Source organism: Gobio gobio (assembly GCF_949357685.1).
Source record: "Gobio gobio genome assembly, chromosome: 9".
Lineage (NCBI taxonomy): Eukaryota > Metazoa > Chordata > Actinopteri > Cypriniformes > Gobionidae > Gobio > Gobio gobio.
The window spans coordinates 53,866,741-53,892,496 of record NC_137115.1 but is presented as its reverse complement, the minus strand read 5'-3'; the positions used below and the strand labels follow the sequence as shown (position 1 = coordinate 53,892,496).

Below are 25,756 nucleotides of genomic sequence, written 5' to 3'. Positions count from 1 at the left end.
CCTTTCTCAGCATCAGCTTTCAACTAAAATATCTTCATTTGTGTTCCGAATATGAACGGAGGTCTTACGGGTCTCGAACGACGTGAGGGTGAGTAATTAATGACAGAATTTTCATTTTTGGGTGAACTAACCCTTTAAGAACAGTTTGTATCTTCAGCCCTGTCTCTTTCTCACCGGTGTTTTCTGCTCGTCTCAGGGTGTGAAGAAGTTCTCCAGTCCGTCCTATTCCTATAATCAGGGCGTCACCCTGCTGTGTTACACGGAAACATCGCCTCAACACCCGCCGTCCTCTCTGCAGGGCCTGTTTGGGTCAACAGGGGGCGACAGCGAGGGCTCTCATTCCAGCGAGGGCAGCCATGAGACGGGCGACTCGGGGCGATTCTCTCACGACGACATGGAGGCAACCAACCTGTCTCTGGGCAGTCGCCCGGCTTCCCTGCAGGGCGAGGAGAGCGAGGCGTCCCATGAGATTACGGAGAACGAGCGGCATCTACACTTGATACCGATGGCAGAGGCGACACAAACGACACTTCAGCAACAGGAGCCTCTTCCTGTATAGCAAAAACCCTTGTGCTCTCTGGCGCCCCCTGCTGATTTAACGGACTACTGAGCAGGAAACGCACGCTTTGAGGCGCTTTGTGCCGGACGACCCGAGACGTCCACACATGCCCTGCTTTCTCGGTGAATGTATTTGTTTCTCTTTTCTTTTTTTCATTTTTATAAATGATTGTGTGTCGGAAAGAAACGAGAATCTCACCCACCATGAATGTGTTCAAAAATGACGTAACCTCATCGAGAGAGCGGAAAAGCCTCTCTCTCGACTTCCTAATCTACCTCAGGTTTACCTACTAAATATTTAATTTCCACTTATACACTCAAAAACGTTTTTTTTTTCAGCTGAATTTAAGAGTTTGTCTGTGTTTATTGTTTGTTTACTCCTGAAGTATGGGATTGCAAAAGTGTTTTAACCATCCTGACCCGGCGTGATGCAACAAATCTGCTGTGCAACACAATTACAGCCAATCAGAACATAGTTGGTTTAATATGCAGGATTTAGGACCAATAGGATTTGATGGTGGGCGGAGCTACCCAACTCAATACTCCTCAAATCTCCTGCTTTATCTGCTGTGTAACACAATTACAGCCAATCAGAACATAGTTGTTTAATATGCAGGATTTAGGACCAATAGGATTTCATGGTGGGCGGAGCTACCCAACTCGATACTCATCAAATCTCCTGCTTTATCTGCTGTGTAACACAATTACAGCCAATCAGAACATAGTTCGTTTAATATGCAGGATTTAGGACCAATAGGATTTGATGGTGGGCGGAGCTACCCAACTCAATACTCATCAAATCTCCTGCTTTATCTGCTGTGTAACACAATTACAGCCAATCAGAACATAGTTGGTTTAATATGCAGGATTTAGGACCAATAGGATTTGATGGTGGGCGGAGCTACCCAACTCAATACTCATCACAGCTTTATCTGCTGTGTAACACAATTACAGCCAATCAGAACATAGTTCGTTTAATATGCAGGATTTAGGACCAATAGGATTTGACAATGGGCATGTCTATCAAACCGCTCATCAAACTTAAATCAATAGGATTTGACAGTGGGCGGAGCAATCCAGCTCAACACACATCAAATCTGAATGTGTTGTGATACAATCACAGTAATCAAAACATAGTTGGTTTTAATATGCAGGACTTAGGACCAATAGGATTTGACAATGGGCATGTCTATCAAACCACTCATCAAACTTAAACCAATAGGATTTGACAGTGGGCGGAGCAATCCAGCTCAACACACATCAAATCTCCTGCTGAATCTGCCGTGTAACACAATTATAGCCAATCAGAACATAGTTGGTGTTTAATATGCAGGACTTAGGACCAATAGGATTTGATGATGGGCGGGACTATCAAACCACTCATCAAACTTAAACCAATAAGATTTGACAGTGGGTTTGGCAATCCAGCTCAACACGCATCAAATCTCCTGCTGAATGTGTTGTGACACAATCACAGCCAATCAAAACATAGTTGGTGTTTAATATGCAGGACTTAGGGCCAATAAGATTTGACAGTGGGTTTAGCAATCCAGCTCAACACGCATCAAATCTCCTGCTGAATGTGTTGTGACACAATCACAGCCAATCAAAACATAGTTGGTGTTTAATATGCAGGACTTAGGGCCAATAGGATTTGACGGTGGGCGGGGCTACCCAACTCAACACTCATCAAATCTCCTGCTGAATGTGTTGTGACACAATCACAGCCAATCAGAACATAGTTAGTGTTTAAAATGCAGGACCAATAGGATTTGACGGTGGGCGGGGCTACCGCTCATCCAGCTTCCTGGCGGTTTTATTGCATCACGCATGGTTGGGATGGTGTTTTATACCTACCTCAGGTTCAGAAACGTCAGACTTTCAGTTGAGCGTTTACGTAGGATTGAGTGTCTTTATTTGTGATTTCGTCATATGAATGTGTGTATTTTTTGCTCTTATAGTCCCTGTTTTATACTACCTCATTTTACCTTTTGCTTTTTTTAGCAGTAGTTGTGTTTTTATTTGCTTTATCTCAGGGATCGTTTGAAAAGCCATGTGTTTCGTAGGGACATGGTTTGATTGACAGGGTATCTTCCTCGAGTCCAAGGGCGGTTGACCCGTACTGAATGTGTGTGTGTGATTTGTTGTGGTTAATTTCTTCCTGTCTTCTTCTTCTTTTGAGTAACCAAAAATGCTGGAACTGACGTTTTTCAGTTGGGCAAAACCGATAGCTTTAAAAAATGGCCTTAAAGTGTGTAGAGCAACGCAGATACACAAGAGATTGCAGTCGAGTGAATGTTCTAGAAAACCAAAAATAATTATCAAATCTTAAGAGTAGACTGATCATGAAACCTTTTTGCCTCAAAAGATATCTATTTTTCTTGACATACACTATATGTACGACTGAGTACACATTTGAGTTACTTAGATGTAGGAACATGAGAGTAGCACTTGTCTTTCAGATTAGTTTCGAGTTGTTTGTAGGTCACGCAGGCCAATGTGCAGCGGTGACACGCCATCATCCGCAGAGCTGTTTGCGCTTTCATTTCTTCTTTCATGTTTGCTGGTCTTTGCGATGATGAGATGACAATGAGATTATCCTTGAATCAAACCAAAGATGTTTCACCCAGAGACCAGAGGGAAAAAAAGAGCTGCTTTAGAGAAAACAGAGACGTTTTGCTATCCTGTGGTCAAATGAGGTGATTTCACTCCAATAGAAAAATAAGAAATTATGTTTTGCATAAGAAACATGAAACTTATTTCAGACCAAATTGCATTGTGACATTATTATAAGGATAATTAAGCACATTTAACCCCCAAATTCTCATTATGATATTAGTGCTGTCAAATCGATTAATCACGATTAATCGCAAAGTTTGTGTTTACATAATTTATGTGTGTAATATTATATATTATGTATATATAAACACACACACATGCATGTATATATTTAAGAAAAATGTGTTTCAAATATTTATATATAATATAAATTGTATAAATATATATACAGTACATACATGCAATATTTCTTAAAAATACACTCTAAAAAATGCTGGGTTATAAACAACCCAAGACTAACCCAGCAATTGGGTTCTTTTAAGCAAACATTTAACCCAACCGCTGGGTTAAAACGACCCATTCACTGAGTTAAAACAACCCAATTGCTGGGTTTGTCCATTTTCAACCCAACTTGGGTTGTTTTTAACCCAGCATTTTTTAGAGTGTATACATCAATGAGTTTGTATTTATAATGTATAATATTACTCACATATATTATGTAAACACAAACTTATTCTGGATGCGATTAATCGATTTGACAGCATTAATATATATAATTTTATTAATATATAATACACTCTAAAAAATGCTGGGTTAAAAACAACCCAAGTTGGGTTGAAAAGGGACCAACCCAGCAATTGGGTTGTTTTAAGCAAACATTTAACCCAACCGCTGGGTTAAAACAACCCAATTGCTTGGTTAGTCCATTTTCAACCCAACTTGGGTTGTTTTTAACCCAGCATTTTTTAGAGTGTATAATAATATTATAAATTGTTTGTTTAATGTCATAAAACATAATTTTGGCAATGCGAAATATATTTTATTATTTTTAATTTTAAAGTGAAATATTAGCTGTAAATGTTCTTGATAGGCTTTATGAGATTCACCTCCCTAAATCAAATGCCAGTGATCGGATTCCCTCATTAGAATTTCACGTTCAACATGGATGTTATTGTACATGAAAATTATATAGAGAGAGATATTATGATATTATATTAATTAGCATTCCATGCGTCTGAAATTCTTCTCAATCAGGGGAATTTGATTGGCCACTGTATGTATTTCAATCAGAGAGACACAATCAGTTTAGAAATTGTTCTTTTCCAAGCAAACAGCCTGAAACCAAAGAATGTGCTCACCGTTGCACAGATGATTATTAACTGTAGATTGCATGGTGTTTTATCATTTTTCATAATGTGTTACAAAGCTTTATTCCTGAGTGATTTCTACTCGCTGAAAGGAAACCAAACACAGTGTTACGCGGTCGTGCTTTCAATCCTTTATGACTTTCAAGTAAACCAAAGATGATGGATCTCATGCCTTTTGTTTCCTTTTCTCACTGGAGGAGAAATATTGTTTTTTCGGGATGATGTGATATTTGGTGTCGCTTCCCTGCTGAAGAAAACGGCTTGAAGTACTCAAAGCTGGTCTGGTCTAGCATCCAAGACCGTGCTAAAAACAATGCTTTGACTCGTTTAAGCTCTTTTCAGCTCGATTTGATGCCGCAATTGTTGTTTTTGAAATAAATTTGAATATGCTTTAGTGTTTTAGAACGATATTGATTGTTGTGTTAAATTGTTGACCTCACTTTGGGCGTTTTCTTTGTGTGTGTGCAAGTGTAATTCCGTGCATCAGTTCTTTATCTACGTAAAACTGCTTTATTTTAGACATGCATCATTATAAAATGTGTCAAAGCGCGTGTGCTGAAGGGTGTAGATGATTTCTGTGCACGCGACTCCTCAGGTTTAAGGTGATTCTACTCAGGAAATAATACCAATGAGACTCACTTTATTTAGTACTGATGTGAACTGCACTTGCTTCAACTCAATTCTGTTCTTCTGTTGAAGTGTTTTATTCTGTGAAGGGAGATGTTTGTTTGTTTTCCGCAGGTCTCCGTCGCACTGCAGCAGTAAATCTATCTATAAGCCTTAAAACTGAATGTATTTCTTAATAAATAAAATTGTTACTCTTCTGCTGTGCTTTTCAAAAACATGTACCATGTGTTTATTGGAAGATTTGTTTTCCTGTTCGGCAATATAGTGTAATGTTTATGCCAAAAAGGTATACATTTACAGTAGACCCCCCCCCCCATCCCCACCACCACAAATAAGATTGTTTATAAGGAATTATTTCCAGTTTAAATAAAAATGTTGAAAATTAAAAAATGTTGTCTCTTTTCACTTCAAGAATTTTATTTGAGGTCTTTGCTAACTCTCAAAAAAATATTATATATATATATATCTATCTATATATATATATATATCTATATATATATATATATATATATATATATATATATATATATATATATATATACACACACACACACACACACACACACACACACACACACTCATTCATATTTAAGAAAAGTTGGTTATATTTATATATAATATAAATATATATACAGTATATACATAATAATTCTTAAATATATACATGAATGGGTGTGTATTTATGTATACATAATTATACACAGTACACACACACATTATGCAAGCACAAAAACTTATTTTGGATGCGATTAATCGATTTGAAAGCAATAATATATATAGTGTGTGTGTACACACACATTATATATATATATATATATATATATATATATATATATATATATATATATATATATATATATATATATATATATATATATATATATATATATATATATATATATATATATATATATATATATATATATGGTTGTTATGTTTGACCAGTGCTATAGGCAGATCTAGTGCAGATGTAGGCTAAGAAAATAAGGCTAAATAAAGTGGCTCTATTCACCTTAATATCTGAATTTATATATTTTTAAAACATTGAAATACCTTTTTTATGTAAAAATAAAATACTTTTTTATTTAAAATAAATTATTTCTTTATAACATTATGTGCAGCTGTGTCGCAGGAAGCATAAGGTACATGAAAACATTTAAAAGGCAGTCAGACAGCACTTTATAATATTACAACATTACATCTTCAGCGAATGATCATCATCACTATCATCTCACGGGACGCGCGTAACATCAAACGCAATACTTCAGACACGCGCACGTGCTTTACTGGAGAGGGCGATCTGCGCTCACGCATGCGCACTCCACCGACAATCCCGCCTCACGCGCCGTTTTTCACTCAGCCTTCACATATAACGCGCTGAAGTAAACACACACACGCGGAGCAGTCGCTACTTTCCGTGAACTGCCCCGTAAAACAACAAGTCAAAGGTGTCCGCTCCTCCCAAACTTTGTACACGGGTGCAGCTTTCCTTCTCGCGCAATTACCGAAACTACTATGGCGAAGGCTTAGTCTTTGAATATAAAGTAGGCCTTGCTGACGTTGCCTATGACGTCCTCATTAATATTCATTAGCTCTGAGAACGCGGAGGGCTCTCTCTCTCTCTCTCTCTCTCTCTCTCTCTCTCTCTCTCTCTCTCTCATATATATATTAGAGCTGCAACTAACGATTATTTTTTCTGTCGACTAATCTAACGATTATTTTTCCGGATTTCCGGACGTATTTTCGTAGTCGACGCGTCGTTGCAGCCCTAATATATATATATATATATATATATATATATATATATATATATATATATATATATATATATATATATATATATATATATATATATATATATATATATATATATATATATATATATATATATATATATACGGTATATATATTAAAAGAGAAAAGAGCATTTGTTTTGTTCTTAATTTGTTTATTATTTTAGGGAAATATCACATTCATAAATGTCGATGGCTAAAGAAATATGCAGAGTTTCATACCATTTAAGTTTGAGCCTTGTCAATCATTGGAGTGTGTGTAAGGAATGCCAAGGCAAAAAAAGATGACATTTTATCCTTTTTAAGGACCTTTGTATTTATTTTGTAATTAAATTGGAGATATGGGTTCAATTCAATACCCCTGTGTATGTACTTATTCATTCCTGTTATTTTGTTGCTTTATTTTATCATTACTATTTGTATTTTCCCCCACAGCTTTTATTGCTGTTATTATTACTGTTATTTTGTACTTAATTGTTGTGATTTGTTACTAAATAAAGCTAAAAAAAAAAAGAATGCGGCGGGTTTGGCGAAGTTTAGTTTAGTTGTGTCCCAAAAGACGCTACACTATGTACTTACGCACTATATGTACTCAACCGTGGTCCGTGTAAATAATGTATAAACTTTATAAGGTCATTTTGTCATTCAACATCGTGTCTGTTTAGCTCCTCCCCCTCCACTACGTAAGTAAAGCTGTGACAGTTGAATATATTATTCCCCCAGTTGCTTTTTTTTTTGTATTCTGTTATTAATTGTTATTACTTGTGTATTGTTTTGAACATCAATAAATAAATAAAAATGAAGTGTCCAACATTCCAAAATTCGTTTTTCGGTTAATTAACCGTATCATCCGGGTATTTAAAGTGTACTTTCTTAGTGAACACACTACTCGCACTATTTAAACTACAAAACGTTTTGTCTTATTAATATTAAATAGCTTTCGGTGACGTCATTGGTTTACTTCAAATGGCGACGGTTTAGCTCATGAATATTAATAGCGAAACCTTCGCCATAGTAGGAATAGCAAATTCGCTTCCCGGTCGCGCACGGAGCGCCGCCGCCGCCGTGATTGCTGCGAAACGGGGGGGAAGAACGAGAGGAGTTGACTACAAGCACTCTTTCTGACATCAAAGTTACGCCATTTTCCCGTTTGAGTCATGTGAGGGAGCTTGTAATGTCCACAGAGCAGGATAAAGATCCATTCTCTCTGAAACGAAACCGAGGTAACGTGGATTTTCCGTGTTTTTGGAGGCTTTGATTCGGTGTCGGTCGTAATTACCGGGTCTGACGGCCTTCGGGCCTTTGCTGAAGAACAGAAAAGTAGACAGCGACATATTCAGATATGTATTTGAAAAGGAAAGCATGTCAGGCCTTAAAGTGAATGCTGTCAGATGAACGCTACTTTATAGGGAGTTTTGGGGAAGTTTGGAGTCGAGAGATATCATATCAACGTTTATTTATCACATACACACACATCAATAGAGCATGCAACAGTAAAACTGGCAATAAAATGTTCATTATGCGACATTAAACATCGAAAATCACGAGTTAAAAGTTACTAGAAGGTATAGTGAAAAAACTAGCAATGGTGGACAGAATAAACAAGTTTCATTATGGCTTATTTTTTTTAAAAATGTCACCCAATTAGTTTTCATAATCTTATGAAATATGATCAACAACACTGCAGTGCTACATTTTATTGTTGTGATCTTCCAATGTAATGTTGGTGTAAACATTGTTACATAGTTACTAAATAAGTTATAAATTATGCATAAATGTAGGGATGCCCGATATATCGGCCACCATATCAGTATCGGCCGATATATGTTAATTTTTAATGTTAACGTTATAAAAATATATATTAAAGTTGATAAATAATGTACTATTTCCTTCAGCTGAGACACTTCCGATGTGCTCTGTTCACTATGATGGGTTAAAAACACTTGAAATATGATTGAAATCACTTTAAAAAAGGAAAATATGGTCAAGTCTGTCATATAGGCTACATCAAATTATAATGAGATCATAATTGTGTGTTTGGGACATGGCTTTTAATGCTGAGGCTTTTGATTTTGTAATCAGGCTCTCAAAAAATATATAAAACTTTGGATTTAGAGATTTATCAGCCGATATATTGGTTATCGGCTTTCAAATATAAAGAATTATTGGCCAAAATATTAATATCGGTGCATCTCTAAATACATGCAACTTACCCTAAACCAAAGCAAACCCTAACCCTATAGTAAGTGCATGTCGTTAATGTAATATTACTCAGTACTTAAATAGGTATAATTACAGTGTAACACAGACACCTTAAAATTAATTATAACCACAGATTGTACAATTTTCCAACATGTATCATGTGACTTTTCATCAGCTTTGAGTTTTTTTCATCAAAATGCATCGACACATTATGCACATTTAAAATGTACAGTCTTCTGAGAAAAACATACCAAATTATTGATGACATCATCTTGCACACAAAGGCCGTATGCAGATTTTTATCCAATCAAAACCTCTCCAGAGAGAGAATGTTCCTCCCACAAGTAGCAAAGCATGGCAGACGATTGGCTAGTCAGAAACGCTTCAAACTGTGTCCGTCAAGCCATTATACGTTATATATACATGTGTCAGTGCTATGGACATGAAATGTTTTGGATTGACTATAAATATTTTAGATGATGATTTTATTTTAACTTTACAGGAGGAGAAGGTGGGCTGGATATTTTAGGAGGTCCTGGGCTGCTCCTGGGAAGCCCTGATAAAAAGAGACGCAAGTCGAGCACACAGGTACTGGATTAACTTTTTACTCTTTGGTTCCTGAACTAGTTTTCCATTTTATTATCTCCTTAGATATAAAAACAAACAAATCCAGCATCAATATGAATCACAACATCACCACATTTGAGTGCAAATTACATAATTTGGATTAGAAACAACTGTGCAATACTTACTATTTATTAAATATTAGATGTATTAATTTAGCAGATTTACAATTGAGCAATACAACAAGCTAGAACAATGAGTCATTAAGGAATAGCGTTCAAAAGTTTGGGGCCAGGAAGATATCATACTCATATCATACATAATGTTATCATACTTTTATTCATCAAATTGATGAACAGTGACTGTACAGACATTTATAATGTTTATTGTTGATGTTTACATCAAATTTTTTTATTTTTTTTAATTGATAATAATCATAAATGTTTCCTGAGCCGCAAATCCTCATATTAGAATGATTTCTGAAGGATCATGTGACACTTAAGACTGGAGTAATGATGATAAATTCAGCTTTGATCACACAAATAAATTACATTATATATTAACATAGAAAATAGTTTAAATTGTAATAATATTTCACTGTTTTATTGTATGTTTGATCAAATAATGCAGCTTTGGTGAGCAGAAGAGACTCAAAAACATAAAAAATCGAACCGACCCCAAACTTTTGAATGGAAGAGTAGCTTTTCATGGGCGTTTCACGGTCTCGATGTGTTTAGGAAGTGAGGCAAGATTTAGAAGAAAAGGACTTTAAAAGATTAATTCACTTTAAAATGAAAATGACCCCATGATTTACTCACCCTCAAGTCATCCTAGGTGTATATGACATTCTTCTTTCAGACGAACACAATCAGAGTTAAATTGATAAATATCCTGGCTCTTCAAAGCTTAATAATGGCAGTGAATGGGAGCCCACGAGTTTGAAGCTCAAAAAAGTGCATCCATCCATTATAAACATACTCCACATGGCTTCGGGAGCGAACACCCGTAAGACCTCCGTTCATCTTCAGAACAAAAATGAAGATATTTTAGTGTAAATCTGATGCTGAGAAAGGCTTCAGATAGGCCTCCATTGGCATTCAGTACATTTACACTCCCAAGACCCATAAAAGGCACTTAAAACGTCGTTACAAAGTCCATCTCACCACAGTGACTCTACAATAATTTTACGAAGCGACGACAATAGTTTTTGTGTGCAAAAAAATTCAAAATAACACCTTTATCCAACTTGTTCTTGTCTTCCGTGTGTGCCTCCACGACGCATGCGCGAGAATATGACGCAGATCCGGCGTTCGGACACATGACCCAGAAGAGATTTGTTTACAAGCAGAGGAAGACGCGCGTGTCTAAGCTGTTGGATTCTACATTGATCGTGCTTTAGGTCTCGGCGTAGTTCTCAAAATGGGGCTAAAGTGCGCATTTCATGGATTCCCGAACGCTGGCTCTACGTCATATTCTCGCGCATGCGTTGTGGAGGCACACGCGGAAGACAAGAAGAGGTTGAATAAAGTCGTTATTTTGATTATTTTTTGCGCAAAAAAACTATTGTCGTCGCTTCGTAAAATTATTGTAGAGCCACTGTGGTGAGATGGACTTTGTAACGACGTTTTAAGTGCCTTTTATGGGTCTTGTGAGTGTAAATGTACTGAATGCCAATGGAGGCCTATCTGAAGCCTTTCTCAGCATCAGCTTTACACTAAAATATCTTCATTTGTGTTCCGAAGATGAACGGAGGTCTGACGGGTGTCCAACGACATGAGGGTGAGGAATTAATGACAGAATTTTCATTTTTGGGTGAACTAACCCTTTAATAAAGGCCTTCTGAAGTGATCGGTGGGGTTTTGTATCATAAGTTGTATACGGAAGGCAGTCCACCAGAAGCGAGATATTTTACTTTATGAAGTTTTAAATACGGATATTTTTCTTACACAAACGCATCGATTCGCTTCAGAGGGCCTTTATTAATCCACTGGAAACATGGAGTACTTTTATGATGGATGGATGCTAATCTAAGTTACCATTCACTCCCGTTATAAAGCTTTGAAGAGCCAGGATATTTATTAATATAACTCCGATTGTGTTCTTTAGAAAGAAGAATGTCATATACACCTTGGATGGCTTGAGGGTGAGTAAATCATGGGGTCATTTTCATTTTAAAGTGAACTAAACCTTTAATATGTCAATAAATACTGAGAAAATTCTGTGGTAAGTTTGCGCTAAGACTTAGTTGCACATTACTACATGTACTTACTATAGTAATAATTATGCATAACTACAAGCAACTAACCCTAACCGTAACTCTATAGTAAGTACATGTAGCTAATTAATATTACTCAGTACTTATTTGAGTAAGTACTACATCACCTTAAAATAAAGTGTTACCACAGAATTTTCTCCGTATTTATTGACATATTAATGTATGTCCTGCTTTTCTTCTAGATCTTGCCTCACTTCCTAAACACATCGAGACCGTGAAACGCACATTAAAAGATTTGGGGTCGGTTCGATTTTTTAAATGTTTTTGAAGTCTCTTCTGCTCACCAAAGCTGCATTTATTTGATCAAACATACAGTAAAACAGTGAAATATTATTACAATTCAAAATAACCGTTTTCTATGCACTCTAAAAAGTTGGGAAGCTTGTTAGTGTTTCTCTGGCTGCTCTAACTGAGTTTGCTATTGTATGAAAAGCAAGAGAAAACACAAACAGATGCTGTCGGCTGCTCGATGATAAGAATATAATCTTTTATCTGACTGAGTTTAATATGAGCAATATACTATTAACTTTGTTTTATTGTGATTCTAGAAAAAGAGCCAGCACGGTTTTAATCAGAAAAGCTGAATAAGGTTTAAAACCGATTGTACACTTAGCACTTTGACCTCCTGTGAGACTTACTCGCACACACATCAAGAATCAGCCTATGAATCTCAACAATGGTGACATGCTTCATGCCGCAATGCATTCTGGGAGCCATAGATGAGCTTTGCATGATGCACCAGAATGCATTGTTAACTTGTTGCAACTTGTATGCTTGTTAACTTGCATTTACAAATCAAATTTACAATTAATACTTACAATTAATGAACCAACTTAATTTCACTGGTTAAGCCAACTTTTTTTGCATTTAATTGTCCTGTTAACTAAAACATCATTAGTCAGATGATTTTTTTAATCAATGTGTGAATATATTGTAAAATGTAATTTATTTGTTACGACCCCATTATGGGCCTGTGATCAAAGCTGAATTTTCAACATCATTACTCCAGTCTCATGTCACATGATCCTTCAGAAATCATTCTAATATGAGGATTTGCTGCTCAAGAAACACTTATGATCATTGTAAAATGTTGAAAACTGCTTAATATTTTTGTGGAAACTGTGATGCATTTTTTCCAGGAAAATAAACGTCTCTTTCTCGACAGGCGCCGTCCTTCTCTCCTCTGTCTGAATATGCTCCTCCAGCAAACCCGAGCTCAGATCACCTGATAGCTGCCAATCCTTTCGATGACAATTACAACTCGCCGTCCCTGAAGCCTCTGCCTCCTGCTAACCCTTATTTTGGCCACTCACTTTACCCAGGGTTTAGTGGCTATGGGCCGCCCCGGATGGCACCGCAAATGCCCCACAGGATGCCTTCTCCATATGGGCCTCCTTACCAGATGCGAAACCAGCCCGTGGTTTTCACCCGGACGCCGGGATTTAACTACAGTCATGCCGAGAACCCGCATTACACGCAGCCATTCTATGGTGGAGGAGGAGTCAACAACCGTATACACTTCAGGTCAGAGCATGTCAATCAGATGCAACTTCACAATCTCAGCCCTGAAGGTGCTCCGGGATTCGCTCCAGCCCGGGATATGAGCCCTAACCTCTCTCCGCATCAAAACAACTTCACCAAGTCCAGCACGCCAACGCCCAAACAGGACCCGAGTGAAGCCGCGAACAAAAACGTCGCGCAGAATCCCTCGCCACGGAAGCAAAATCAAAACTGTGAAGAGCACACGCCTCAGGACAACAAGACGATGGGCCGGGCGAGCGGAGCGGAAAAACTCAACGGCGTCCTTCACTCCAATAACGAACCCTTGAAGAAGTCGCCGGATGGAGCTCGCAGAGGCGCCAGAGCTTTGACCAATAATAAAGCGCTGAATAGACGGAGCACGTCCGAGCCCGTGTACCCGTGCGGCTCATGCCTGAGCGAAGTGAACGATGACCAAGAGGCCATTCTGTGCGAGGCCTCGTGTCAGAAATGGTTCCACAGAGTTTGCACAGGGATGACCGAGACGGCGTACAATCTGCTAACGGCGGAGGCATCTGCGGTGTGGGGCTGCGACGCCTGCATGGAGGACAAAGGAGCGCAACTGCTCAAAACACGAGAGGTGTCGGGGACGCCTTCTGTTACCGGCGAAGGACAGGCGTGAGTGAGACTGACGACGAGGAAAAGTCCAAATGAAGCCTTTCTTTTGTTTCTACTCAAAAATATAAAATTTCTATTAGAATTTACTCGCCTTCATATTTAGATATAGCCTGGATGCCCAGCCAAACTTAGCCCCGCCCACAACATTTTAACTCGGGCAGTTCGGTCTGGACTTGATCCGTAGAGAAGTAATTATGCCCGAACAGAAACTGTTCGGACCAATGAAATTGTCAGGGCGGGCTTTAGACGATGATGGACAGATGATCAACAGTAACGTAAATATCCACGTCATCAAAGGCGCTTGGTTTGAATTTGTTCTAATCCTAAACGGAGAACTTGTTCGTAAATGCGTTCACCTTCACTATTTCTCTCGGAAATGTTGATCGTGTTGGTAAGTACTCTGTGTATCCTTAAATTATTTTTTACAACACCGGCAAAGATAGTTTACACTCATTTTTTTCTTCTAACGTTACTTATTCCAGCGTGCGTGCAGACAGGGTTGGCAAGTTTTTACAACAAAACCGCCCAATTCTACTCAAAACTAGCCAAAAACAAGCCCAATAGCTTTCCGGGGGTGTTCTCCGGAAAAAAATGGCATTTGGGGGGTAAAATATGTGTTATTTTGGCAGGGCTGGCAGCTAAAAATCGCATTCCTGGGTCTGTATATCACATAATTGGGGTCGCTTCAACCCGCGGACTTGGCAACACAGTGCAGTTGAGTTCTGTTGACATTTGACAACTAACGTTATGCGTCGCTCCGTTGCTCTGATTGGTTGTAGGTCTATCCAATTGAGGTCTTTCCTGGTTCGGTTGAAACACGCCCCATAATCACAGCCCAACGGAGCAGAATCAGACTCATATTCTGACTAGAATTCAGTATGACGACGTCAGGCTAATTTAGAGATGCAGCGATATGAACATTTTAGCCGATAACTGATCATTCTTTATATTTGAAAACCGATACAGTGGCCGATAAATCAAAATTAAAATATGATTTTTAAGAGCCTGATTACAAAAACAAAAGTCTCACCGTTAAAAGCCATATCCCAAACACACTATAATAATGTCCTCATTATAATTTTATGTAGTCTTATTCCTACGCCCCATGATGCGTTGCATGAATTATGGGAGTAACTTCCGTTAAACAATCAGTGAAAGACTTGCTTTATGAACGCAATAATATGTTTTTTATACTGGGCACAATGAGATGACATTATTCTACTCACCCTTCAACCATCGAATATTAAAGGGCACCAATTATGCTAAATCCACTTTTACATGATGTTTGAACATAAATGAGTACCCTTCTTTTGTTTCTACTCAAAAATATTATATTTCTATTAGAATTTACTCGCCTTCATATTTAGAGATGCAGCGATATGAATATTTTAGCCGATAATTCTTTATTTTTGAAAACCGATACAGTGGCCGATAAATCAAAATTAAAATATAATTTTTAAAACCCCTTAACTGTCACCCCCCTTTTTGAGAATACACATGAAAATGCACTATCCAAAGTTAAAGGGCTGTAATTCAAGTGGAATATAGACCTAAGTTTGGTCTTGTTTTAAAGCAGACACTCGGCAGATTATTGCTGAAGTGAAAGCAATTCAAAATATGAAAGTATGAAAAAATTATGGAAGTTTAAATTTACTGTAAATAAAAAATACTGTAATAAATATTTTTATTTTATATAAATTATATATTTTACAATTTTTTTTAAATTTAAAATCACTATCAAATCAAAGCCATATGTCTAACCAAGTTGTGTTCCAAATTTGAAGTTGATATCACACAAATTGAAGTCCCCATGAGATTTTGTTTAGGCGCTGTACCAAAAATAGCCACCGGGTGTCATTAAAATTCCATTGATTGTTTTTTTAATGCATTTTCCTGTAAATTTCTGTCCAAATGTCACTTCCATCACAAAACGGTCACCAAATATGGAACCTTGAGACTCAGACCTTTCCGGCGATATGTGTTTTGTCAAGATTAGAAAAGATTTTGATTATAAAATACTTAAAATAAACGTTGTAATACGAAACATGACACCACCCACTAGGGGAGGAGCACCCTAGAAGAATTTAAAGTACCATTTCCATGGTAACGCAACGTCCAATTTCAAAACGGTTTTCACAGGATGAATTTTGAGTTCGTAAGCTTTTGAATGATACCTAATTTATGATAATTATTAAAATTTATGATACGAAAAAAGGCGATCAAAAAAAGAGTGCCAGGTGTCCCGCCAGCGGGACGGTGACAGTTAAGAGGTTAAGAGCCTGATTACAAAAACAAAAGTCTCACCGTTAAACCCAAACACACTATAATAATGTCCTCATTATAATTTTATGTAGTCTTATTCCTACGCCCCATGATGCGTTGCATGAATTATGGGAGTAACTTCCGTTAATCAGTGAAAGACTCGCTTTATGAACGCAATATGTTTTTTATACTGGGAACAATGAGATGACATTACTCTACTCACCCTTCGACCATCGAACATTAAAAGGACATTTAAAAGTGCAAACACATCAACAAGGCACTTCCAACAGACCATAAATAACCCCAAAAGCGCAAATCTTTCCACAGCAATAACAAACGAGTTAAATATCACTAGTAATATCTGTATTATGTAACATCCGTTGCCTTAATCAAACATGTTCATTGACTTCAGCATTGCGTGAGACTATTTCAAAGTGATTTCCGTCATTTTGACAGATAATAAATTGTATTTACACGTGAAAACAAATCTGGAAAGAGACATGAGGAGAAAAACGAGAGATTCTCTGTGCATTCCAGTGAATTATGAATGGGATCGTAAATTAAATCGGGAGGACAGACCACAAATGTACAGTATATGTATATTTTTCATACTATTACAGTGAAATTCAAAGGGGAAAAATAAAATAATCATGAACAAGGCTCGACATTAACGCTTGTCCAGGACAATTGGATTTTTTGAAGGGGCAAGTGAAAGAGAATTTTACTTGCCCAACCGGACAAAAACGTCAATAACAAAAAATAACTAGGGAATCACCAAAACGCGAGAATGATTCTGCATTAATTCAGTGTAAGTGGCAATTTGTAGTGAATAATAATGTACTGACGATAAATGGAAACAAATAAGCGCAGATCACACAAAGAAACTCAGTTAGCTTAACATACTGCCATAAAATTCAAAATACTGAGTTTTTATATTATAACATATGATAGTTAAGCAACATCACACGACCAAGAGGGCTGAATTCCATCACGATTGAAAATGTGAAACTGATTTCATATGATCGTTCTATAAACAAGTAATTCATATTAAGTCACTTACATTTTAGATGCAATATTGGCTGTTTTTGTTCTATTTCAGCAGCGAAAAAAAAACAAAAATCCCAGAAGAAACACATTTCTTGTTTGTATATTCAAAAAATATTTTAAACAATCTCATAACATTATTGAATGCAGTTGTCATTTTTCAATGTCAATTATTTAATTTGATTGGTAACAGCCCTATAGCGTCTTATTCTAATTGAATTTATTGATTAAATTTAAGGATTTAAAATGAAAGATGAAGCATTCTTTAATAAGATTGGGGGTAAAATGCCCTTTATAAAGGTTCAAATATTATAAATATGCAGATTTAAGTATGTCAAAGCTGATTGAACACTGATGAGAATATTGCATTAGAATAAAATATATTTATAACACAATTTTTTTTATTTCCGGACAAGCATATTTTTTACTCGATTTACTTGTCCAAAAGACAGGCATATGAAAAGGCTTAATGCTCTTAAAGAATGCAGCGACTGAAAAGAACTCTTGATATTCTTGATATAACATAACATACTCATAACGTACTTCAAGTGTTATAATCTTGATGTCTGAAAATAAAACATGAAGGAAAATCGTCATCTCATTCAGTCAAACTGACGGATAAGCTTTATTTGTAGCGCAACCTTATGATATGAAATTATTTATTTCTGTCTTTTTGAATGGAAGTTCCTCAAACCGGAAGTGCCACCCATAATTCAAAACACAGTCGGCTGGTCAGGAATAAGGAGGATATGACAGACTTGACCATATTTTCCTTTTTTGAAGTGATTTCAATCATATTTCAAGCAATTCAAACCCATCATGTTGAACAGAGCGCATCTGAAGGAAATAATACATTATTTATCGGCTTTAATATATCGGACAAATTTTATTATCGGGCTGATAACGATAACATTAAAAATTAATATATAACGATATATTGTGCATCCCTATTCCTATTATTCCAATGAATCACAAAAGGAGAAAGTCATAGGGGAACATCTTGAGGGTGATCAAATCATTGTATTTTTTAAATATACACTACTGTACACATTTTTGGGGTCTGTAATATTTTTTATTTTTAAAAATAAGTCTCTTCTGCTCACCAAGGCTGCGTTTATTTGATCAAAAATACAGTAAAAATATTGAAATATTATTACAATTTGAAATAACAGTCTTCTATGTGAATATATAGTAAAGTGATTTATTGCTGTGATCAAAGCTGAATTTATCATCATTACTCCAGTCTTCAGCAGTGTTGGGGGGTAACTAATTACAAGTAACTTGAGTTACGTAATCAGATTACTTTTTCAAGTAACTAGTAAAATAACGCATTACTTTTCAAATTTAGAACAAAAAATCGGAGTTACTTTTTCACATTTATTTGACTGACCGCTCTCCGTCGTAAAGGCGTTATTGTAGTTCTAGACTAAATGTGAGCAGTTACTCATCTCACTTTTACAAAAATGGATAAAATCAGTCAAATGCAAAATCAGAGTACTATGCAAACCTCCAATAATTAAATATTAAATAAAACAAATATGTGTATGCATTTAATCTGAGTTTATTGACCAATGTCTTGCTGCTGACCTGCGATGATTCTGTTAAACCATGAGCAAAAATGACTTTAGATTTTTTGTTTTTATTGGGGAAGTAAGTGTTAAACTTTCTTCTCCTGCATCCTAAGAATGGCAGCACAGCTGAAGTTGCATTTTTACCTCAGCCTGAGGCTTATTATTTCAATTTTGGTGTGAAAGGGTCTTTACATTTGCACAAAAATAGAACTTTTTTGTTATAAAAAACAGAAAAAAAACTAACTAGCCCAGCCCATGTGAGCAAAAGTAACGTAACGCATTACTTTTCTTAAAAAGTAACTTAGTTAGGGTTAGTTACTTTTTAAGGGAGTAACGCGATATTGTAACGCATTACTTTTCAAAAGTAACTTTCACCAACACTGGTCTTCAGTGTCACATGATCCTTCAGAAATCATTCTCATATGCTGATTATTATCAGGGTTGAAAACAGCTCAAAAGAACAACATTATAAATGTCTTTACTGCTTTTGATCAATTTAACGTGTCCTTTCTGAATAAAAGTATCCAGTATAATCGTACGAAGCCCAAACTTTGGAACAGTAGCGTAATTCACCCTTCGCCGCAAGTTTGATTGACAGGCGATCTGACCAATCACATCGCCGAATCTGCCGTTTTGTCCGACAAAGCAGTCAGGAGGGTTAGGAGATTAACGTCGGTGGACTTGAACTTGGAAAAACGGTGTGTACTGACGTCTTTCCGCGGTTGAAACAACATTTCTTTGTTTATTTCATGCTTATCAATGAACTAGAAGAGACGATCGGTTCACGAGCAGCTTTAACTGAGGCGATCATGACACATTAAAGAGCCACGAAACGCTATTTATTGTTTAAATTTCTTTAAAAAAAATGACAATTTCAAAGTTGAGACTTTGTTTCGTTGCTCTGTCGTGTCTGTCGGCGTGTTTTCAGTGTCCTCTTTGCTCCGCGATGTATTTTTTCTACGTGAGAACGTGTGTGTGTGTGTGGCGTGAAAGCGCCATGGCTTGTCGGACATAGCAACAGTAACTAAAGGGGGCGGGTCTTTGCGAACGGTCAATTGTGTTTGGCTGAATTATGAAGTTTCTGATGCCTTTAAATCCAGAGTTCTGGCTGTGCTTTATTTCCTGACAGTGATTGTTTGCGGTCAGACGTCTTCCTTCGGCTCACCGGCTGTGTCATTTAATATCGCTGATTTTATTAACGGTGAGTTTTTCCTTACATCACAACTGTAACAGTCAGCAGAGTAACTCGAAAACACAGGCAGCATTTAATTTATCCAGAAAGATGCCAAACGAGCAATACGTGCTGCTCTGAAACTTGAGTGTTTTGTAGATGCTGATCATCTAACAGCGTTTCCCATTGAATGTAGCTGGAGAGGATTTACGGTAGCATATTTTATGATGAGAATCATCACACTTGTTCCACTGTAGTGAGCAATATTACTCTTACTCTTTTTCAAACAGCTCGAGTCTTTGATTGTTTTATGATCATATGAAGTGAAAATCTTGAGACAAACTTTGGATGCACTTGATGATACTTTTGTACGTTTTGTTATTTGACGCTTTCTTTACTGGGTTGAGTGGCATTTTTATTTTAGCCAAGACTGAGGAGGTTTGTTACTTGAAGGCCTTATTTTCCGGGCATGATGCATAAAAGAGCACAAGAAATATATATATATAAAGACAAAAATGCTTTTTTAACCTGTTATCTCCCCAAATTATCTTATTTTAATGACACCGTGTGCATGGGTGGATCTCACGAAACATGTGCCGGTCATAATTCACCCCAAATGAAACAAGAAATTATATTTTGCTTAAAGAAAATGCTGATTGTAATACTTCCTGTGTACTGTATGATGATTGCTATTGACAATAATGAGAATTAGTAAAATGTCTGGACATGTTTTTGCTAGATTCGCTCATTTATCATTCATTATTATACTTTTCTTCATTTAGAAAAGTTCAAATAAGCGACATTCATGTTGACCTCAGTTTGGATTTGCTGTTGTAATGTTATTTGTGGCATCGTGAATGTAAACTTCATGCAATTAGTGCTGATCTGACTTCAGTTGTTAAGATAATATAAACCAACTGAACTGAATTGTGCAGTGATCATGTGTCTAAAAAGACTTAATAATGTAGAATAATTTTTTGTATAATTGGCCAGATTTGACTATTGACCCCTGGTGCCTTAAATGTGTTTATTTTGTATTTTTTAAATAAGACTCTTCGATCTTGAGCTGATGGCATTGTGCAGTGAATCATTTACCCACGTATCAATATGGGGTGAGAATATTTGTTCAAGTAATTTTATAACAGGACAGTGAATGTATGGAGCCGATAATGAACAATATGATGTGAATACATTTGTGGCATCATACAGTTTATTGAATGTAAAGTTTTCATGTGTGTTCAAACATCCTTGTTTAATAGAGAAACCTTGGTGAAGCCATTATTCAGATGTATTATTTGAACTGTGTTTAATAAAAGTCATTTTCCCTATGCAACGTCTATTCATTTGACTGAAGAGTTGCCCAGATCTGATTTGTGTTAGTTGGATAATTGTAATGTAATATATACAGCGATCAGGCATAACACGTGAAGTGAATAACACTGATTATCTCTTCATCAGCTGTTAGTGGGTGGGATATATTAGGCAGCAAGTGAACATTTTGTCCTCAAAGTTGATGTGTTAGAAGCAGGAAAAATGGGCAAGCTTAAGGATTAGAGCGAGTTTGACCGTACCAATCTTTGAACTTCTAATAAATATTCTGTTTAATTGCATGTATGATAAAGTTTGATTTTGAGGGGAAAAGCTAACGGAGAGGAGAGCTGTAGATATGTAGATTCCACATTCGACCCGCGTCCGCCATCTTGGAACGGTCAGCGTGTCGTCACGCACAGTAAGAATCATGATAATGATAATGCCACAACATTCTGGCTGTGAAACCGGTGAGGTTTAAACTCTAGAAGAAATGGGATATCATTTCACAGGTGAGAATATTTTTTTATTCAACCTTCAGAAAGACATTCAACATCAAACATACACCAAACATAAAATTGGGGGATACATACAACAGATCTTACATCATAGGCTACAGGGTAAAACATTAGTTGAGAATGTGTTGACTCAATATTTCAGGTTTTTACTATGGTAAATGCAGTGATGCCAGTAACGTGTTACTCTAATCTGACTACTTTTTCCAGTAACGAGTAATCTAACGCGTTACTATTTCCAAACCAGTAATCAGATTAAAGTAATTTATCCAAGTCACTGTGTGTTACTATTTTTGTCATTTTCATTAGTAAAAATATATATTTTTACTTTCTTCTTGCGTCTCGGGGAGAGTATTTATGTTAAGTGAAGTCAAGAAAGACTGTCTTTATTAAATTTTTTATTAAAGCATGTTTTGTTTTGTTTTTTACTTAAAATGTCATTGTTGACGTTACTGTTAAAAATGCACTTCCAATAAAGTGAGTGTTGGCAAAAACAGTTGTAATTTTTATGTTGAGGCGGCAGGGGTGTTGTCGGCAACTGCTGAATGTAACTAATAAAGTAACTTGTAATATACTTTTAAAATCAAGTAATCTGCAAAGTAACCAAGTTACTTTTTAAAGGAGTAATCAGCAATCAGTAATCAGATTACTTTTTTAAAGTAACTGTGGCAACACTGGGTAAATGTCACATTAGCTGACACTTTCATCTTGTATTGTGTTAGCAAAATCGTCTGCTGAGGTCTATTGCAGATATAGATATTAATACATGCATCTAAGGCCCTGTCCCAGATGGCACACTCCATGTGCACTTTCGGTCTTGTGGACTTACAATGGCCGCTTGCGTACAAAGGCTGCATGGGTGTCCGATTTGTCATTTTAGGTCTCAGAACTGTTCTCAAGTCTGCAGCACTCCTCTCAGAAACTGAAGCCTCCGCATCTCGATCGCCCCCTGGTGGTTGGTCCCAGTATAGCTCATAAGCCCCGCCCCTCCGTGTTTTATAATGGACGCGGGACAAACTAAACGATTAAATTACACTTAAAAAAATGTTTTCCCAAAGTTGGTTTCTGTCATTTTAGGCAGTTTTTATCACGATAATTTCATTTCAAGAGTTAGTTTTTTAAATAAGTTTAGTTTTAGTGAGTTATTTGATGCTATAAAAACGGGTGGTGTGACGTCATGATTGACAGCTGAGATTGACGGCTTCTCTGAGTGAAGTTGTCACTGAGGCACTAACAGACTTTTTTCAGGTTTTTTGGGAGGAGATTGGAGCTTTAGCTTTAATTTCTACATTTCCATAACGGTTTATTTCACACCAATGTAATGAATTGTTCTGCATCTGTGAGAGTGTGGGCGGGCTTTTGATAATCGCGCCTCTACTTCCTGCTCTCTACCGCGCAGATTCCGGTCCTGAGATCGCAAATCTGCGCAAGATGTCAGTGCTGTATTCGGACCTCCGGAGGCTTCACTTACTTATCTCGGCTGCCACGTCATTTAAAGTCGCTGAAGGCCATCTTAAATTTAAGAATTCTTGGAAGGCAGCCTTTGTTTGGCGTCCTTCAGTCGGCCTGTTTTGAAGGATACATCGCAGGGCCGGCCCTGACCAATTTGCTGCCTTAGGCAAGATTTGACTTGGTGCCCCTTGTATCAAGGTTAAGCACTACACGTTATCAGTCTAAGTTGTGGAAACACTCGTACGGTTTTATTGTTGTAATGCATTGACGTTTTATTTTTATTGTTTTTGATGTTTTATATGATGTCCAGTCCATTCTACCCCGTCATTATGTTCATGATATTATTATTTTTTTAATTTTTTTTTTAAAGGCTGATGATAGTAAAACTGTACAAAAATTGCACCTATGCCGCATTACAGCCTAAACACAAAGAGCAAGAGTGCATCTAACATTCATGCACAAACTATTCATTGAGAACTAGGAAAAGTGTTTGTTTTCCAGTAGATGGCAGCAATCTTCCACTAAACTATGAGCATTCATGTTTTCACCAGGAATTCAACTGAGAAATTTTGATATTTAATGTGAATTTTACATAAAATGTTGCTATTTTAAATAAACCTGTATATAAATATCATTACTAATTTCAGCAAATCAATTTTAAAATCGCTATAGGCAACACCCCCTTAAAACTGCACAACTGCAGAGTAAAAACATTAGGCTATTAAAAAAGTGATATTACATGCGTTTAATATTTGTATATTATTTATTTTTTACAAAATCACACTGGCTGTGGCCTCTGGAGAACCCAGAACAGCTGCTTGCATAAAGTTTAAGGTAAAAAATAATTGGAATTAATTAGCAAACATTAGTATTTTACTACTATGCAATTAAATAAACTGTTCATTAATTTGCCTACATCACTTTACTTCTGTCTTTACACTGCAAAAAATGCTCTTCTTATTTAGAATCTTTTTCTTGTTTCCAGTCCAAATATCTAAAAACTCTTAAATCAAGGTGCATTTACTAGATAAGTAAAATAACATAAGACATTTTTCTTATTTAGGCCTACTTGAAAATAAAATCAAAATGAAGTGAGTTTTTGCTTAAAACAAGCTAAATTATCTGCCAATGGAGTGAGAAAAATAATCTTATTTCTGATTGGGACAGAAACAAGATTTCAATCAGAAACAAGATTATTTTTCTCACTCCATTGGCAGATAATTTTGCTTGTTTTAAGCAAAAACTCACGTTTTGATTTTATTTTCAAGAAAACAAGAAAAATTTATTCTGTCATTTTACTTATCTAGTAAATGCACCTTGATTTAAGAATTTTGATATTTAGACTAGAAACAAGACACAAATACTACGTAAGAAGAGCAGTGTATCCCTTATCTTCCCTGCATCAGAGGGCTTCTGTCTTTTTTGACACTTTCAACTCGGCCATCCGTCATAAATAATCAGGCAACTTACACCGTGTCAACACCTGGAGCGAGCGGCCAAGCACCCTAAAAATGAAAGCAATCCTGTCTGCGTTGGATGCGGCGAGAGGCGACGCAACACAACAAATTCCCCTAACGATAAACTGATCGCGCGTTGTATTTCTGACGCACTTCAAGTAGATCGGCGGGGGGAGATTGATGAGGCGGACCGGGAAGAGGCGGGGACTTAGTTACGATTTTTTTACGCTTTATTTGGTAATATTTCAGATTAATATTAATAAAATAGTATCATTAAAACATTTTGGCGCCCCTATGGATGAGTGGCGCCCCTAGCATTTGCCTATTCCGCCTATGCCACGGGCCGGCCCTGATACATCGGATGTATCCTTTCTGGCCTTAAAGCTACACTGTGTGATATTTTCCCCCATCTAGTGGTGAAAAGGTATATGACCATCCAGTGAATATTAGTTTCTGTTCCTCTCAATTCCGATTTCGTTTTAACTCCTACGGTGGCCGATTTAGTCCAAGATTAACATGGCTTCCAGTTCGACCTCGTCCACATTCGACACGGTGCCATCGAGTGTTAAAACGCGAAAGGCGAAGCTTGAATTTACGGGTATGTCCCTCTTTGGCTAATGTACTTTCAAGATGGAGGGGCAACATGGCGACCCGCATTCGAACCCCTCACCCGTATGTATTTTCAATGGCATATTATAAACTTACGAGAATACTTTATTACTTGAAAGAAGTAAATATACATTAATGAGCACATATATTTTTTTGTTTTTAGCTAAGAATAAACTAAAAAAGTTACACAGTGTAGCTTTAAATCACCCACAGTCCTTTGCATACATTTAAATTCACAAAAATAAACTGATAGAAAATGAGTCTG

At 36.7% G+C, this 25,756-nt stretch overlaps 3 protein-coding genes across 3 annotated transcripts in view; all 3 read left to right on the top strand.

Annotated features, from left to right (window-relative positions):
* Nucleotides 1–559, top strand: part of prtga (protogenin homolog a (Gallus gallus)) — a gene marked incomplete at both ends in the record, with an annotated part of 66,945 nt that extends 66,386 nt beyond the window's left edge. Inside the window, one exon of the mRNA XM_079826176.1 lies at nucleotides 197–559. Coding sequence (XP_079682302.1) covers nucleotides 197–559 — 363 coding nt within the window. The remainder of the gene's footprint in view (nucleotides 1–196) is intronic.
* ss18l2 (ss18, like 2) overlaps nucleotides 1–25,756 on the top strand; it is a 692,656-nt gene that overhangs the window by 407,203 nt on the left and 259,697 nt on the right. The window lies entirely within an intron of this gene.
* On the top strand, nucleotides 7,910–21,471 carry pygo1 (pygopus family PHD finger 1). The gene is made up of 3 exons (XM_079825807.1): nucleotides 7,910–8,127; nucleotides 9,609–9,694; nucleotides 13,111–21,471. The coding sequence occupies exons 1-3, from the start codon at nucleotides 8,079–8,081 to the stop codon at nucleotides 14,104–14,106; spliced, it is 1,131 nt and encodes a 376-aa protein (XP_079681933.1). The 5' UTR covers nucleotides 7,910–8,078; the 3' UTR covers nucleotides 14,107–21,471.

Coding starts and splice junctions, on each gene's coding strand:
- pygo1 (XM_079825807.1), top strand. CDS start 8,079: ATGTCCACAGAGCAGGATAAAGATCCATTCTCTCTGAAACGAAACCGA. Junction 8,128..9,608: donor CTCTCTGAAACGAAACCGAG/GTAACGTGGATT, acceptor TTAACTTTACAG/GAGGAGAAGGTGGGCTGGAT. Junction 9,695..13,110: donor GACGCAAGTCGAGCACACAG/GTACTGGATTAA, acceptor CTTTCTCGACAG/GCGCCGTCCTTCTCTCCTCT.